General features: G+C 37.8%; 1 protein-coding gene across 2 annotated transcripts in view; it reads left to right on the forward strand.

Annotated features, from left to right (window-relative positions):
• Window positions 1-17,060, forward strand: part of ATP6V1H (ATPase H+ transporting V1 subunit H) — a 51,519-nt gene extending 34,459 nt beyond the window's left edge. For both annotated transcript variants that reach the window (XM_059836008.1, XM_059836009.1), the window contains exons 13-14: window positions 3,222-3,335; window positions 16,729-17,060. In XM_059836008.1, coding sequence (XP_059691991.1) covers window positions 3,222-3,335; window positions 16,729-16,789 — 175 coding nt within the window. In that variant the 3' untranslated portion in view covers window positions 16,790-17,060. The remainder of the gene's footprint in view (window positions 1-3,221; window positions 3,336-16,728) is intronic.
• The last annotated feature ends 353 nt before the right edge of the window (window positions 17,061-17,413 follow it).

Genomic DNA, 17,413 nt, shown 5'->3' on the forward strand with positions numbered 1-17,413 from the left:
ATCTCTCTGTCTGTATTTAGGAAAATGTACTGCTGGTGGGACCACAGGTCTGCTCAGCTCCCAGGCTGTTAAGCCTATTCGGAAGTGCATCAACCTTCAAAAGGAGTTCTTATCAGCAAATAAGAAGTGTCCTAGATACTGTTCTAACCCACAATCTTATATGAAATTCTAAAACTTCAGCTGCTTTCTGCTTACAGACTTGGCTTATTTAGCTTTCTGTTCTGATGAACAAATTGAAATGCTTCAATCTCTTTCTTTTAAAGAATTCCCACTGTAATCCAGTATATTCTTACTAAGTATGACTTCAGCAGTTTTAGGACTAAAAGCTCCAAATACCTAAGGACTGTGTGTCAGTTCCCATGTAATAGTCCATTTTTTACCATGATGTTTTTTTGATATTTAGTTGTTTACTGCTCCCACGCCTGGTTAGCATTTCACACTCTCATTGCATGACTCACTTGGAGAGTGGATCCTATTCGTTGGCTTAGGAGAATAAGAGAATTAAAATGTCTTAAATACTTTTGTTTCCTCTAAGTGTTTATCCTCAACTCTTAACTGGATTGTCCTTTAGTCTTCGAAGGTTGCAGAGGTGAATTATAACCTAAAACTTCTTGAGTTTACCTGCTGTGCACAGCAGAGACCTAGAGTTACAGTTTTGGCTAACCTTTCCCTTTGTGTGACAAAAGAAAATGTTTGTTAAACTAAATGCTTTATTTCTGCTTGGCTGTTCTCTAATGTTGTCAGCTTAAATAATTTTAACTTGCCTTTAAAATAGCACATTGCAGACCAAGTTCTCAAGGCAATAGCACCGTGGGCTTCTAATGAGGCTCACCAACATGTGTTTTCTGACAATGCAACAGCAGAAATGAAGTACGGAATTGGCGTTTCCTGTCACTGAAAATAAATGCAGGTTGAACATCAGCCTCCAGTACAACTTTCATGTGGTCCAAGGGTTACTGCTATGTAAGATCAACACTTTCAATCACCTGAATGCCATGAACATGTGTTCTATGTTTTGCATGTACAAGAGGTTGACCTAGAGCCATTCCCTTCTTTAGCTCATAATTCAGAAAAAGCTTAATTGCTTTCCCTTTTTCACCTTGGTCTGCTTTTAGATATGTAGTGTGGATTTTATATTAATATTTTCTGCTGTAACAGTCTAAACTGTTCTCATTTGCCTTCTTCTATTTCCTCTTTCTCCCTTTAAATGGATCATGTTAAAATCTGTCTCTTCAGCATCCAGAAACTTGTTTGAATTGCCACTGTTTTGGTTTAGTGCGCTGTTGTTACGGGGAACAGTCCCTGCAGAAGGTATGCACGTACCATACATAACTGTCCCACTAGGCTCTATTACTGCTTGTAAGCAGAAGCTGAGGAGAGGGAAAACAGAACTAAAAGTAGTGTTTTGAGCAGGTTTGGAACTTGAAGCAATGTCATTCACTGTGAAACTTACTCACAGTTGCTTACCTTTTGGACTGAAACACATGGCTGGGAAGTGATTTGCACTAGTGTTATGCAAGAACAGTAACACTGTTCTTTGATTCTTTGTATTCTCAGCCATAATTTCACAGTGATTTACTGTCATCTGAAATACTCCATTTCCATTTGTAATTATAGGGTTTTAACTTTTCACTTTGATACTTGTATGCTCTTTGCAAAAGGCAGCTTTTGAGTTTAATGCCTCTTTTACCTCCTTTCACTTACTGAAAAAATCAGTGTTTAAGTCAGTCCTGTAATGAGGAAAAGGGATCTGTTTGTGTTTCAGTCTTGTCTTTGTGTGCAGTGGTTTTATATTTAAGTCATGATTAAAAATGTGAGGAGGCCTAAGGCAGGCATAAACTTTTTTTGAATCTGTTACATTACTAATAACTTCTTGAATTCTTGGTGAGGATTTTCTGGCTTAAAACAATTACATTTTTCTAAATGCATTCCTTTTATATGAAATATCTCTAAATGTTCTAATACTGTTGGGAAATAATTTTCCCTGTGGCCTCCAGGATAGTTTTGACTGAGGTATAAAATGAAATGGGAAATCATCTTTTTCATATCCACGCTATGTCTTTGTACTGTTCTGCGGTTTACAAAACCAGGGTGTGTTGTGAAGCAGTAATGCATTAATTTGGCAATGAAAATAATAGTAGTAAAACCAGACAGCTAATGCAAGCTTAGAATGGCAGGATAGCATCAGGCTAAGAGTTATGCAAACGATAGCCTCTTCACAGAATATTATGTTTAACTACTCGCTGGCCTGTGAGAGAACAGATATTAAAAACACATGCAAGTCAGTAATCCATTTATATATTCCTTGCAAATTCCCTCCAAACATTCTTTGTTATGACAGACCAAAATGCTGCATGTAGAGAATCATCTGGATGGTGATATTTTTTCAGGTTTTAAGTGTGTTGCCTTCCAGGTTTTTTTTAAGAAATGATATATTCATGACATGTGATACAAGGTTTCATCAGTATTTCATGGGGGGTTTGGGGTTTGGTATAGCTATTAAAAAGCTATGGATGACTACTATGGTTAAGTTTGTAGTGAAAGATGCAGCTCAAACATTCTGTTTTTCTGGAAATGGTAACTTAGCAGCCAGTTCTGCATCTTGTGCAAGAATAGCTGTTGCTCTAATACAGTTAGAATGGCAAAAAGCACTATGAGGAGTACCAGGTGTCTGGTTTAATAGGTGTTGGCGTGATTACAAGCATTTTTTCTGGATTAGGCAGTGCTGGATTGGATTGGGGCTTTAATCTTGCAAAAAATGGAGTGACTTCGTTATCATCAATTTACGGAGGGGAGGGCACTACCTCCTCCTAAATAATAATTGATCATCGTGTACCCTGCTAACCCTCTCAAGCCAATACTGAGTTCTTCAGCAAGCTGGGTAAAGCAAATAACCCTCTCTGAAAAGGACTTCTTCGATAAATTTTGAAATAAACAACTATCAAGGAAGTAAGTAGTGGGTAGCAAACAGAAGTCCAGTACAAACACTTTCCGATGTTGTGAATTCTTAGCAAAAAAAAAAATTAAAAAAATTCAGCAGGTAGTATGAGAGATCTGCATTTGTAACATGTCAAATAAGATGTATATGTTAGAAAATAAATACTTCTAATAAAATAAATATTCTGTGACTTAACCTTTTAATGCCTTGAACATGAAATGGTTGGATAGGATAGCTACCCAGAAGGTGAAGTAATGTCAAAACTTCTCCCCTCCTCTTTCAGAGTGATTGAACAACTTGGTGGTAAACAGCTTGTAATGAACCACATGCATCATGAAGACCAACAAGTTCGTTATAATGCACTACTGGCTGTGCAGAAGCTGATGGTTCATAACTGGTATGTGAAGATTATTTAACATACTACTGACAGTAAAAAATACTGGGCTGTGGAGAGAGGATTCAAGACAGTAGATTTCTTAAGAGGGGAACAACATTTTAAAGTGGGAAGACTGCAGTTCTTAAACAAAAGAGCAATATGATGCTGATGTGTAAGATCTTACTAGTTTTTCTGTATATTTTGGTTGCAGTTGAATTGAGTAGCTTGACCTTACATGATTGAATGTCACGAGTAATTCACTTGAACGATATATTTTAACTTACTTGAACTGCTTAATATTTAATACAAGCTGTAATTCTGAAAACTACAGTCTTAATTTTGGCTGAAGGAATTGGTAGCGTGATGTAGTTGTAAGAGTTGATATTTCAAGTAAGTAATTGGCAGTTGCTTTGCAAAGTGCATGCCTGACCGTTTTTGCATTGTTGTTCTTTGCTCTAGTCCTTTCCCCCACTGTACACTGTTATTTTTCTGTTGCCATTTTAAGGGGTGCAAGTGGAGTTTTTCTTGAGCTCCTGGAGTAGCAGAAGCTTGTGGGCTGGTTGGTTAGATGAAACTGAAAATCACTCGCTGGTATCTCTTTAATCATTTGCTGAGAACAGCATTTGAAGTGATGTTTTTCTTTTATTGTTTGTTGACTAGTTGTCTGACTGTTTCTCTAATAAAGCTCCAAAAACCCTGAAGACCTGGTGTGTTCTGCCACAGAACTTGCTGGTGGGTGATGCTGCCTTTGCAATAGAGCACAGGACCTTTATAGTGAATCATTGAAGGGCTGAAGTTCTGAAGAACTTCAGTGTTCACGTAAAAACTTTGTATAACTTGCCGAACTAATTGGGTATGCTAAGCATAAAGCATGGAGAGTTAAAAATACTAATTAGGAATCCTTAATCTGATTATTAATTATGATTTCACTAAAGCTCATATTTCAAATTTGGTATTGCCTTAGAGAAAGATAAAATGCAACAGTACATCAGAGTACATTGGAACACAGGTGTTGAGATACAAACAACTAATTTAATTTTGAACTTAAAACAACCTCTTATTTCTGAAAAGCTTGGAGCTTGGAAGTATCTATAACTCTTGTCAGTTTTTTCCCTTCTGACAGAATGTGATCTTTTTAAAAGGCTGAACAGTGATGATGCTAACGGTGTGAAAGTGGTGGGGGAACAAGGCTTATCAAGCGCATTCTTACAGGTTCTTCACGTCAGCTACTTGCTGTAGAAGACAGGCTAGCACAGGCTAGCTGACAAAGCTCCCGTCCCCTCTCCCTGCAGTGTATCTTCTGTAACACAAAGCTAGTTTTCCCCCTTTTCTTCTGAAGAATATGGGTTTTAACTCCCATGTGTGTTAGAATATTAATTTTATCCTGCTTCCTCCCTCTCTCATGCTGTGGGAACCTTCTATAGCAGAGAAAAACTTACACATTTGAACAACCTAGTAGGACAAATCCAGAGTTAACATTCTCCATGTGTAAGGAGGACTTTGGTAAATTAACACTGAATTTCTGTGCATGGAGATGGACACTAAATGTGTGGTCATGTGCAACCTAATTTTGGGGCAGTATGGTATTTGTATGTTGTGCTCCACCCTGCTTCTCAGTTTGGTGATATGCTTCTTTTCTCACAATGCTGTTCTGATATATTTGAAGCATTCTGAGTGTTATAAACCAGCTATAACTAAATCGAGATTACAGTGTGGAAGGCTTAATTACTGAATTTACCTTCTGCAGAGGGTACAGGTCTTACTTCATGTGTCTTTAAAATCTGGTAATAAAAATACAAAACTCTGGTCTTTCTCCAGCACAAACCTCACTGGTAGTGAAAGTTTTCCTGGATGCCTAACTTGGCTTTTTCTCATTTTCAACGTAAGCATACTAATTTTAAAAACATCATCTGGTCATCTAGATTTGTCTTGTTTTTTTAATGGCATGAACTTTTCAGTGCCTGCTTTTCACAGTTTGTGAACCTTTTTTTCACAGTTTGTGAACCTTTAGATTTGAGACTGAGAGATTGCAATTACATCTAGTTTCAAATCTTCAGAGGTGTCAATAAAAATTTGTAGGGAATATGTTCTTGTTTAGTTCTTACTGGAACAAGCCTCTGGGACACATTGTCCTTGGCTTATATTTGCCAAAGTAGTGTTCCCCCTGGAATGGACATCAGTTGGCTTGAGCTGAGGAAATGACACATTATTTGTATGTAAGCTAGATCTGTCTTTGTATAGATCTGGCTTTTGATGTGTATCCGGAGCTCTTCTGTTTCATAGCTTGTGTGGGGAGAAAGCAGAGTCCCCTGACTGCTGCACAGTGCAGTTCAAGTGCCTACTTATTTAGCTTTGCTTTGTTGTGAGATGGATTACTTGGCACCATCAAGGTTTTGCTTACCTTGCTCTTCAGAGCTGGGGAAACAATAAGCATTTTCCCCCTTGCTTCCAGAGCAAATAACTGGAATTCCAGTTATTTCACTCAAAGCAATTGTTTTTTTTCCTTGAATTTAATTGGCCTGGAACAACTCTGCATTACTATCTGTGACACGTGTGTGACAGAGGTAGTCAGGTTCCTTCTAGATCTGGAGACTAACCGAGAGAAGGATTAGAAAATAAAGGCTTGCTCTGCCAGGCTGAGACTTGGTGCAAGTGCTGTGCCTGGAGCAGCAGAGTAAGGAAAACTTCTGGTACCTGAACTGAGGGAGTGTCATGGGGCAGCTGAAGTGGCATTCTGCTTAAAATGCAGCTGTATCATTAGACTACTGATAACTCAACTTAGAAACAATTAACTCCTAAGTAATTTGAATAGTTCATTACACGCTGCTCAACTGGCTTTTCCTTAGGGGTTTTTAAGTCAGGGATAAATGGGGGGAAATCAGACTGTCAGGCATTCTGTTAAATGGTGAAGCTAGGTTGGCAAAAGCAGTAACTGCTGTCAGCTTTTCAGATGAGGTAAGTTCAGGAGAAATATTCCAGTTACATTTGCATGTTAAATGATCATGCACTGAATGAAGCAGGCAGTAAAGGTATCTTTTTAGCATCACTTCATGTCCTTAAATGGTAATTTATCCTGTGTTTTAATCTCACTTGAACTGTGTTAGTCGCAGCACCCCATGCTGATGGTAAAAACCTGTTATTGGCACATGGAGGAGTTCAGCATGGCAATGATGGTGCAGATTTTTTTGTTTGTCCTGTTCAATTTGTGGTTTAACTATGTACGAGAAACTTCATCTCTTTATTCCTTGTCTTTTCTGGTGTTCACAGGCAATACCAAACTTGACCGTTTTAGTATTAGGAACTGATTTTGGTAACCTAGTGCTGGTTGGAGCAATGTTTTTAGTGATGCAGACTTTTAAAGAATCAAATCACTAAGTTCTAAACTGACAGCACTTAAGTATATCACTCTAAAGAAACCCAATATGTTAATCTCTACAGATAAGCACGTGCCTTTCATGTGCTTCATGGCATGACGTTTTACTGCACTTCAGGGATGGGATTTTGTGACTCAAAGCACCTACAGTTAGAAGCCCAAGTTCCTTCTATGAACAATGGAGAGAAGCAGGTTGTTTTTCAGGGCAGTGCCTGAAGTTGAGCAGTGGCAATAATGCTCTAAGATTTGTGAACCTGTAGTCTCCTGGCTTCATTCTAAAGGGGTTAAATCCAACCTCCTATTACTTCACTAAAATAAGAGCTAGATGAAGTGCTAGGTGAATTCTAGATATTCTGTATTTAATGTGTAGTTTATTTATGACCTTGTTGGTCATCTAGAACATAGTGCATTAGTTTCCACCACTTGCTTGTCTTCTAGCTGGGTTAGGCCCAGGAAAGTTTGCTCATGACTCATGTAGTAAGTGCAGCATATTACTTTTTTCTTGCTCTGTCAGGAGCGGTGCTGTTGGGATTTGGGTGCCAGAGGTCAGAAGTAAAAAAGAATTGTTACAGTATTCAGTCTGGCTGACAGGTACAGAGATGGATCATGTGTGCTCTTTGTTCATACAAATGTAAAGTAAAATGCAGTGGCTTAACCTCTATAGCTCAAACATTCTTCAGTATTCATATGAGTGTTACTGAAACCATAGTGGATCTGATTGCACACTTCCTTGTTTTGCCTCAGGCTGAGTCAGGGTAATGATAGAACTCATAGCATCTTTTGGCAGTTGCTCCCATTGACTAAACTACTGGAGGAGGCTGAGGGGAGACCTTATCGCTCTCTACAACTACCTGAAAGGGGGTTGCAGAGAGGTGGGTGTTGGTCTCTTCTCCCAAGTGACTAGTGACAGGACTAGAGGAAATGGCCTCAAGTTGCGCCAGGGGAGGTTCAGGCTGGATATTAGGAAAAAGTTCTTCACTGAGAGAGTAGTGAAACATTGGAATAGGCTGCCCAGGGAGGTGGTAGAGTCACCCTCCCTGGAGGTATTCAAGGAGCGTGTGGATGTGGCATTGTGGGATGTAGCTTGATGGACATGGTGCTGTGTGGTGTTGGGTGGGTTGTGGCTTGTTGTTGTTGTGTGGTGGGTTTTTGGTGTGGGGTGTTTGGGGTTTTTTTTGTGGTTTTTTTTTTTTTTCTCCAGGTTGGACTTGATGATCTTACAGGTCTTTTCCAACCGTAGTGATTCTGTGATTCTGTGACTCTGTTGCCCCACCATTCTTCTTATGCCATAGTAGTGAGCTGCTGTCAGGGAGGGATTGCATCTGGGCTCAGGTATGATGCCTCATCTCCCCAGGGTCCTTTCACCTGTGCAGGCTCTGAGCTATAAACTTCCTTTAAACAGGCAGAGTTTCAGAATAAACTGCTATTCAATGAACTAATACCACCATGGAGAATATGAGTATGTTGGCAAATGCTAAACAATGGGAGTTAGGGTGCATCACTGATGCACGATCAAGTATGATATTGGAAGTAAAATTAATAAACAGCATACTGAATGAAGCAACAAATTCAGATAAGCTTTGAATATGCAACAGATTAATATATCATTTTCAGAGTGCACATACCAGACAAAATTACTTGCTTTCCATCTTTTAAAATGACTAGTTATGCAGAGAGACATTAAAAAATCTGAAACTGCCTAGGATTTGCAGTACACTGTATTTAGAAGCTGTTGTTCTGTAGAGTTAGCATGGAATATTCAGCATTTGTCACTATTCTTCTTTGGTATAAACTTCGTTCCATGAAGTTTGCCTGTCCCCCCGTCCTTTTTTTTTCCTGTCCCAACACTCGGGTGTGTAATACTTAATAGAGTAGGCTTAAATCTAGGAAACAATGCCTACATGATAATGCAATCCACTGTATTTATCCTGTTTCTTAGCCTTCATCATCAATACAATTCCTTTTTAATAGTTAACAGAAGTTAACTAACTGAAAAGTTTGAGAAAGATTGTGTCCCTGATAAAAAATTAGTATTTTTTTAAGAGGACAGTTCCTAGCTAGAATGAGACTAGTTAAGCAAAAATCCAATTAGTTATAGGCACACTTGATATCTAGTATGAGTGCTCCATCTTTTTATTTGAACATAAATATAAGTTCTTGTAGAGTTTCATTCCGTACGGGTAGGGACTGTGGTTTGTATTATGCATATGCTCTCTGGGATTTGACACTGTGATCATGTTTTCTGTCACGAGATCTGTACTGTTTGTAAAACACACTTTATTGCTAGAGCTTCTATTAATGTAGAGCAAATATTTTGCAAATATCGAACATCCTGGTCAGTTTACATTTTCTTTTTTCAAAGAAATTGTTCATTTTCATGTGTTATGCTGAAAAACATGTCACCAAAGAAAAAACTTTTTGATAGTTTCACTTCTGATTAGTGTTACTTTAACGATTTGATTTCCTGATAGGAAAATTCAGTTAAATATGATGTATGTCAGTCATTCTGAAGTATTTTGTGCAAAGTTAAAGCTCTTAAGTGTTGAAAGCATTTTGCTTACTATTCATTGTGGCAACTAAATCTTCTGATTAAATATAAAACCACTTTCAAACCAAGTTGCGTGGTTTAGTCAAGTTGGTTCTTTTTAATTTACAGAATGGCTCTGTGTGTTAGTTCATAGCGCACCTTGTGAGTGAAAAATTACTTCTACCTTGTCTCCCTAATAGAAAGGTATATATTGAATTGAATGTCATAGGTCTGTTCTTTTAAAATCTAATACTATGTTTGAGTAATAGTCTTGTAACAGGAGCTCATTGATACACTGTTTCTTTATAGCTTGTATGTAAAGTTGTGAGCTGGAAGTCTAGAATTACTCTTCCAAAAAATGGACAAAACCTCTCTGAAGAGAAATTGCTGAGTGAAAAGGACGTTCTTGCAGTGTCTCAGTCTGAAGACACATGTTAATTTTGCATTTCACATCTTAAGGAGGGCTAGGAACCGTGCTATGAATAATGTTTTCAGTAATCAGGAGATAATCTTTAGATTGTCTATTAATATTATTGCATTCAGCTGAAGATGGGCTCCATTTGAAAAAAGGATAACTTTCATGTAATGTGTATAATCCCTCTGCTCAACCATTCAGGCTGTTTAGTTTTAGTGTGCACATCAGAATGTTTGAATGTCTCTTTACTGTGAATAATTAAGGTGAAAAAATGTCCTAGGTGCTGTTCATCTTAACAGTTTGCTTTTGTTCTACCTGTTTGCATTAAGTGGAATCTGTTATACTAAACACTGAGGATTGCAGAGATTTTTGCAACATCTCCTCTGTCTTGAGATCCAAGGCCACGTGTATAGGTCAAGGAGATACTTGGTGAAAATCACCATGGTTCCACTGAAAATAAAGTAATTTATAAAAACTTCAAATTGATTATGTGGTGAAAGCCCAAACTGTTTGGTCAAAGGAGCTTTGATTCTGTTGTGTACATTTGTTTCTTCTTTGTTTTTGTTGTTTGTGCTGCTTACCTTCAGCACCGCTTATAGTCTGCATTGGTATAATAAAAAAATATTTTATAGTCTTTAACACTTTTTTTTAAATACTTTGTATTGCATTAATCCACTGAATCAAGGAAGAAAATTGTAGTCAGCAAACAAGTGACAAAGAATTGCAGTTTTCCTGTGTGATAGCACTCTAGCTTGGGCAGTCTTCCCAGCTCAGCTCTCTAGGAAGATGTCTCTTTGATTTTCAGTTTACTACTTTCATAGATGTACTGTTTCTGTTTACTTCTGTGAAGAGCAGTGCATGTAACGTATAAAATATTTATATTTAAAATATACAATATATATCTAGTATATATTTTTATATATAAAATAATATATAAAAATATGCAGTGGTATAATTTCTGATCCAGCAGTATGCCATGTTAATACTATATTTCAGGAACCAGATATTAACATAGCTCTAGTTTTGATTTGAGCCTGGCTGCTTTATTTTTTTTACTGACTTCCATGGCTGTGGCTCTGTGGCAAGGCAAATGCACCTGTGGTAGCCCCTCTCCAGCTCCACCTGTCTTTCTCCTAGCCACCGCTAGTGTTAATGTGCCACTGCAGTAACCAGGTCCAAGGGAGCTTATTAGCAGAAAGCAACTCACTTGAGAGTTAAATGAACAAAAAATGCTGTCTCGCTAGAATGCCTGGATGAGTGCCCTGTGAGAAAGGCAGGTTTACACGGCTGGAATGGGTTGAAGGGTGGCTGTGCCAGCTCTGTCCCCCACTGGATTAGATGGGGACTTGAGAAACGGTTGCAACCTTCTCCTGGTGTTGCCACTTCACGTCTACTACTCAGAAGGTTCCAGGGATTGTCACATCTGTGGAGATCTTTTTGCAGCAGTGTAACACTTACAAGACCAGTGCTTTCAATGGACAGTTTAGCCTGCTTAAAGCTGGGAATACATCAGTTGTGTAACTCAAATACCTATACGTGAAGCCACATTAAATTACTAAAACTGGTCTGTCTCTCTCAACAAATCCAGTTTATTAGACCTATAGTGGAAATGCAGAATAAAGATGGCAAAACTGTTCTATCTGTTCAAACTGTTCTATCTGTTCAAACTATTCCATCTGCTACCTGTCCTATGAACTTGTTGAAGGATTTGGCATATCTTTATGATTTGTCTGTAACAGCGTATGTTAGCAATGTCTTTTGAGTGGCTTGAGTCATGTGGCAGACTTCCTATTGTAGCTTTATGACACTTCTGTACTCTTTCATAAGGGGAAGAATTTCTTTAGAACTAGCTTTTCAATTTCACTTTCAAAAGCATGAGACGCTAGGTTTATGTTTAGAGAAAAATAAAATCAATATTTTTATATTGTTCTTTGTCAAAGGAAAGCATTCTGCCTCTTAGGAACCTCAGTCTGCTAAAACAAGCTAGGAATTACAGATGTTCAAGATGTCAAATATTTTTTTTATAACTTGGTTCTTTAATAAATTGGAAGCAAGATTTAAAATAAATATTGATAGAAAAGAGAGAATATGAAAATTTTACCCTTCCTTTTTTCTGTGCTTCATGTACTTTTCTTCCCTTGCCTGCTGAAAAGAAGAATTTTTAGTTTTCTTTAAAGGACAGGTAAATCTAACTGCACTAGAATTTGGAGTATAACACTAAAAGTAGTAGTACTAAAACTGCAAGGCTTGTTCCTTTTAGCACATGGCCTCTAGTAATCTGCTGTATGTACCTTAAAACTTTCCCGTCTATCATAGATTGTTGTTGACAATGGTCCTTTTCTCAATCTGAAAATTAGTATGACATTTTCAGGTAGGGTCTTGTGCCAGTTTGCAATTATCTCCTTATTCCATACCTGCTGAATTTGGTGGCTTATGTGTTGGATCACTTCCTTGTGCCTTTTCCTAAATGACCTTTAAGCATTTGTTGCAATAACCATGACACTTAAGTATATCTCAGCTTGTGGGTGTCAGTGTCTCCCATATGCCAACAAAACCAATTTAAATTAAATTGAATGAAGCAACAAATTAGAATAAGTATTTGAGTTGCAACAAATTCATGTATTCACTTCTAAGTTTCCTTTTCTTCTTGGAAAAAGCACTTTGGATACAGCAGAAAATGTGTGTTTAAAGATTAGCCCTGAAAAAGGGGAAATTGCTAGTGTGGAAGGAATCTCACTTGGTTATTCTAATATGAATGAAAAGATTAATTTGCAAATGGAAATTACTTATGCCTCACTGTCAGACTTCTGAATTACCAAGGAAGTGAGAAAATATGGTGTTTCAAGTTTTGTTGATCTGAGCTTTAGTTCAGAAATGGAGGATTTTGTAGTTACTCTCAAAAGTGACGTACTAAACTTGCATGTTTTGACACTTTTCTGCAGCGCAGAGGTAGTATTTTATGCTCTTGTATATTCTATACTGAATCAATTGTTTAATGTTTGAATGCAGTTAACTGTAAATGCAAGCTTGTCTGGACCAGCTTCAGCTACTTTGTAATAAGGATGGTTTTATGTAGAAGGAAGTCAGAAGGGGGCTAAAACTGACCTTTGTAGAAGCATTTCTGTTCTGGCGTGAGGAAAGCGGTCAAAGAGGAACTTCTTTTTCCAAAGAGCTTAACTTGCAAATTTGAACTCCCAAGGTACTTGGGCCTTTGCTCAATGAACTTTACATCTCTATTATTAATGCTGGAGGATGAATTGCCGCCTTATTCTTTGTTACATGGTTTCTAGTGTGGATTCTAAGTTAGTGCTACTAGGAAGTGTTGCAAGGTACCTTAAGAATATCCACGGAGTTCACCTCTACAATTCCAGCATGGGGAGTACACAAAATGACGTGCTTAATTGTAAGTCTATTTATGTTGAAGAGCACAGACATTTCCAGATGCTTATTGACTTGAGGGAGCACCATTAAGCATGTGGTAACTTTCCTTCCCTTTCTGGAAAGCAGTTAAGGAATAAAGCATTATATATAAACACGCTCAATATTACTGGACTAGTGGTACATAGAATTTCATTTCCTTTCATCCCCTTAAACGATTTGAAAGAAAAATGAGCCTTATATAATGGCTGGACAGCTGCTCTGTTTGTATTGAGAAAATGTTTACTACTTCTGACGGGCTTTTGAAGTATTAGATACAATACTACAATGCCTACTCAAGGTAAAAGGCAGCTTTCTAGTGGAAAGAATTGATGACTGAATTTGTTGTTGGCCAGGACAGTGTTTTGCTCTTTTTCCCCAACTTGTACTTGAATTTTCTACATCTTGTAGAACAGATACTGAGTGACACCCTGCAGATCTGGCCTGGTTAGAAGAGAAAAATGGTATTACTTCTAAGATTGTGTATTGAAAGACAACGGGTATGTAGGCCCCAAAGCTCGGCTATGTCAAAAGTTAGCAGGATATGTTTTGTCTTAGTCTCTAATATGAGCTGATCAGGACGCATGAATCTCTGCTAGTAGTGGCCACAGTTGTATACTTTTGCCTCTGAGTTAAACAATCTTAGAAACTTGATGTGCTTGCAAAAGACCAACCACAATGCCTTTGTTGTGGTAAAGATAGTTGTCTTCTGCAGTTGTGAAGGAAAGACTAACAAAATAAGGTTAAAATAGGGAGAAGTGGTCCAATTCATGGGTTTTATAGCTTGTAATTTTTAAAATCAAGTCTAGTACCTCATTACTTTCCATTGTAGCATGCATCTCTAATCTGTCAGATGCTGTTTTGAATATTTAGTGATTTGTTATCTTGGTGACAAGATCTATCCTTCTTCTTTCATCATAGATGCTCTTATAGTGCAATGTGGTGAATGCTTGCATTCTTAAAGATAGTTTTAATTCTGTGGGGGTAAACAGTAACTCTAAAACCCCAGTTTTTCTCTGAAGATTTAGCTAAGTAACAGTGCAGGATAAATAAAAAAATCTTAGACACTTGATTTGTAATAGCATAGTGATGGACACCTGTGTCCAGTTTATGTGTGAAGACTGAAGCTTACAGTGCTGCTTAACCTCCTGCTGTGATGAAATACCAGTATGTAAAAAATATACTTGAATCTTCTTGTCCTTTTAGTATGTATTTTAACAGAGGGAGAACAGGAGCCTACTGAAGCTACTCTCGTTAGCTTGAGTTTTAGTGGAAGATGGGAGGGAGAAGTGACCAAAGGCCTGGCAGAATAATCTGTCAGCCTGCTCTCCTAAGGCTGCACGTGAGAGCTTCATGTTGAGAAGCTGTCTAAAGCCCTCCTATTGGTCCCTTACCAATCCTTCTCTTCAGCCGGCATAGACCATGTAAGAACTTGTCCTAAGTTAATCAGTGACACTCAATTGGAAATGATAACCAAATGGAACTTGTAACAGCAGATGGAACAAGTTTTTTGCATTTCAGCAGCCCTTGGTGGTGGCTTGGTGATGGGATAGGGACAGTATGGGGTTTTCACCTGGGTTTGCAGCATGGCACCATAGAGCAGTAACTGCAGATACTCATTCTGTGTGGGGAAATGGGATAAGAGATATTCCTTGTCCCTGGACTTAAACGTCACACCTGCAAATGAATGACTGAAATAAAAGGTTTTGTAGGGAAGGTACTGTACTATCTACTGTATGTCCTTAAAAGTTGAATATGTCTGTTAAGGCACTAGGTGCCTACAAAATATGCTACTGCTCTGCCTTCAGAGATTTTTGCTGAATACACTGCACTATGGTTGGATTTTAGTAAGCCTTGAGCATGCATCTGAACCAGTGTAAGTTATGTGATAGTTGTACTGTTACAGATTGTTAGCTTGATTGATTTTTCTACTTCTAAGTGATTGCACAGGAATTTCACATTCAAAATGATTCATGTGTGCCTTAAGAATAAATAACTTTGCAGGCTTGTGATGCTGTGAGCAGAGCCATGTATGCAGCAAGTGTCAGTTGCTTTCAAGGCTGGATGTTGGACAAGAAATACTAGAATCAGTACATGCATATAGGCATGAAACAAAAAAAGCACTGAGGGAGCAGAAGGAGGTTTGGTGAGTTTGGAAGCCCTTCCATAGCTGCTTGCTGTGTTTTTGGATGGCTATCAAATGTTGTTTGTTTTGGTGGTACAATTTTGGGTCCTGGAAAACCGCAAAAGAGCAGGTCATTTCCTTCTTTGCCATCAGGAGTCTCTACTTTGAGGGTGGTAACCTATCTATTACGGTCAAGAGTCATACCCATTGAGTGCAGCTCTAAAATACTGTGATCCTGCAGCAACACCTGATATAGCTGTGAAGGAAGGTGTTGAATCATAACATATGGCTTAGCATACAAATTGTGTGGTATTTTCTTTGCTAGTGGAGTTTGAAGTTAACAGTATAGGAATTTGGCTTTTCTAGATACTTCACTTTAAAACTGAGAAAAGTGCTGTTGGGTGGTACAGTTGTGGTGCTAAACTTCATTGTGCGATAGGAATTGTAATGCATAGGGAATAGCTGTTCAACAGGAACTAAACTGAAAACTAGTTTTTGAAATGTGCAGTAAGAACTGATCTCTTTTTCTTTTTTAATTTTTTTTAAATAAAACAAAAGTGCATACTCTTGAGTTAGTCTTTTTTTAAAAAGGCTTAATTCTGAACATAATTCCTCTGAACAGCTTCTAATGTTTAACCTGTGTAGGTTGAAATACTTGTGTAGTGAGGAAAAACTGTGGTGCTAAGTGTACTGTCAGCAATGGAAAAAGAACGCCTACATTTCACAGGTCCTGAAACCTCTTTCAGCTGATACAGTGGTACAATTATTGAAGTTTGTCTTCTGTAACAAGCAGCAACCCAGATATTACTAAAGACCACTTTCATCTTTGTGGTTCTGTGAAGTGTTGAGCTCCTCTCACAGGAGGCAGTGAAAGATGGGAACATTCAGAAGACTTGTGCGGTATTTTTCCATATAATTTAAATATTGTTTCTCAAGGCAAATGCTAAGGTTTTGGGGTGTGTTTGTTCCAGTGTTGAGAGGACAGATATAAAATAAGTGACTTAGTGCACTTCGAAATACAGGTGAGGAAAACACATTAAAGAAAGTGTTGGTATACAGTGGGCCTGGCTTGGATATCTTTTCTTTCTTCCAACTTGAACATACAGTTCTTCAGTCAGTGTCTATTTTGCTAGGCTGTGGGTTCAATTACCAGTATGTCCATCAGTATTACTTGTGCTCATGCAGCTGGGTTATGGGAAGAGATCCTTTTAAATACTTTGCCACACGTTCTAATACGTATATTCAGCAATCTGTGGGTTTTGTGGGTGTTCTGTAACAGTTGCCAGGACTTCTAAATATTACCACTGGGCTTTTTCTTTTTCCAGACAGTTTTGTTGATGTTTGCTTCGTACCTTATTTTCAGAGGGACAGGTGATGGATACCTAAAGCTTAGGTACTCTCGTAGTAGCTCCAGTTGACTAAGGACAGTAGACATTATTTGAAGGAATAATTCTAAATTTAAAGTTTTTTCCTCTTTCTCTACTTCATACTTCCCACCACTATCCTACTCCCCATTTTCCAGAATGTTTCTCAATCTAATTTTTTGTTGTATTTCAGGGAATACCTTGGAAAGCAGTTGCAATCAGAACAACCTCAAACGGCCACCGCACGGAGCTAAACACTTCTGTCAGTTCATGCTTATAACTACAGTATGTTTGTCTTTAATATCAAGGAAACACTGAAATCAATGTTCTTTGCCTGCTACTAGCACATAAACTTTCCAGCTTCCCTCCAGTGTTGTTGTCTTAGTAAAAATTTGTTTAACTATTTCTGATGATTATGCCTATTAGCTTCCTGTTATATTCTGAATGTATATGAGGAAATGTGGTTAATATATTGCATTTGTTTTATGTATTTATTCTCATAATAAAGAATGTTATTAAAGGATACTAATTCCATGTTATAATTAGCCTAGAAAAATTGTTCTTTTCTTTTAGTGGGTTATCAGTGTTGTCACTTACTAAGGAAAGCAAGTTGTCCCAATATGTCTCCAGACAAATTAATAAAGCTTTGACTTGGTGTTCTGTAGAAAATGCAATAGCCTGAGAAATGTTGACTATCAATACTAAAATATATACCAAGTCTCAAAATATTGTTAAAATTGTATATAAAAGCAAATGTGTGGGGGCTTTTTTGTTGGGGGGTACTTCTCTCTTGTTAGAGACTACAGTAAAAAAATCTGGACAGGAGAAGAAGAAAAGAAAACGAACACTCCTCTAATGAAAATTGATGCACTTAAGAT

Source organism: Gavia stellata, chromosome 3, assembly GCF_030936135.1.
Source record: "Gavia stellata isolate bGavSte3 chromosome 3, bGavSte3.hap2, whole genome shotgun sequence".
Classification (NCBI taxonomy): Eukaryota; Metazoa; Chordata; class Aves; order Gaviiformes; family Gaviidae; genus Gavia; species Gavia stellata.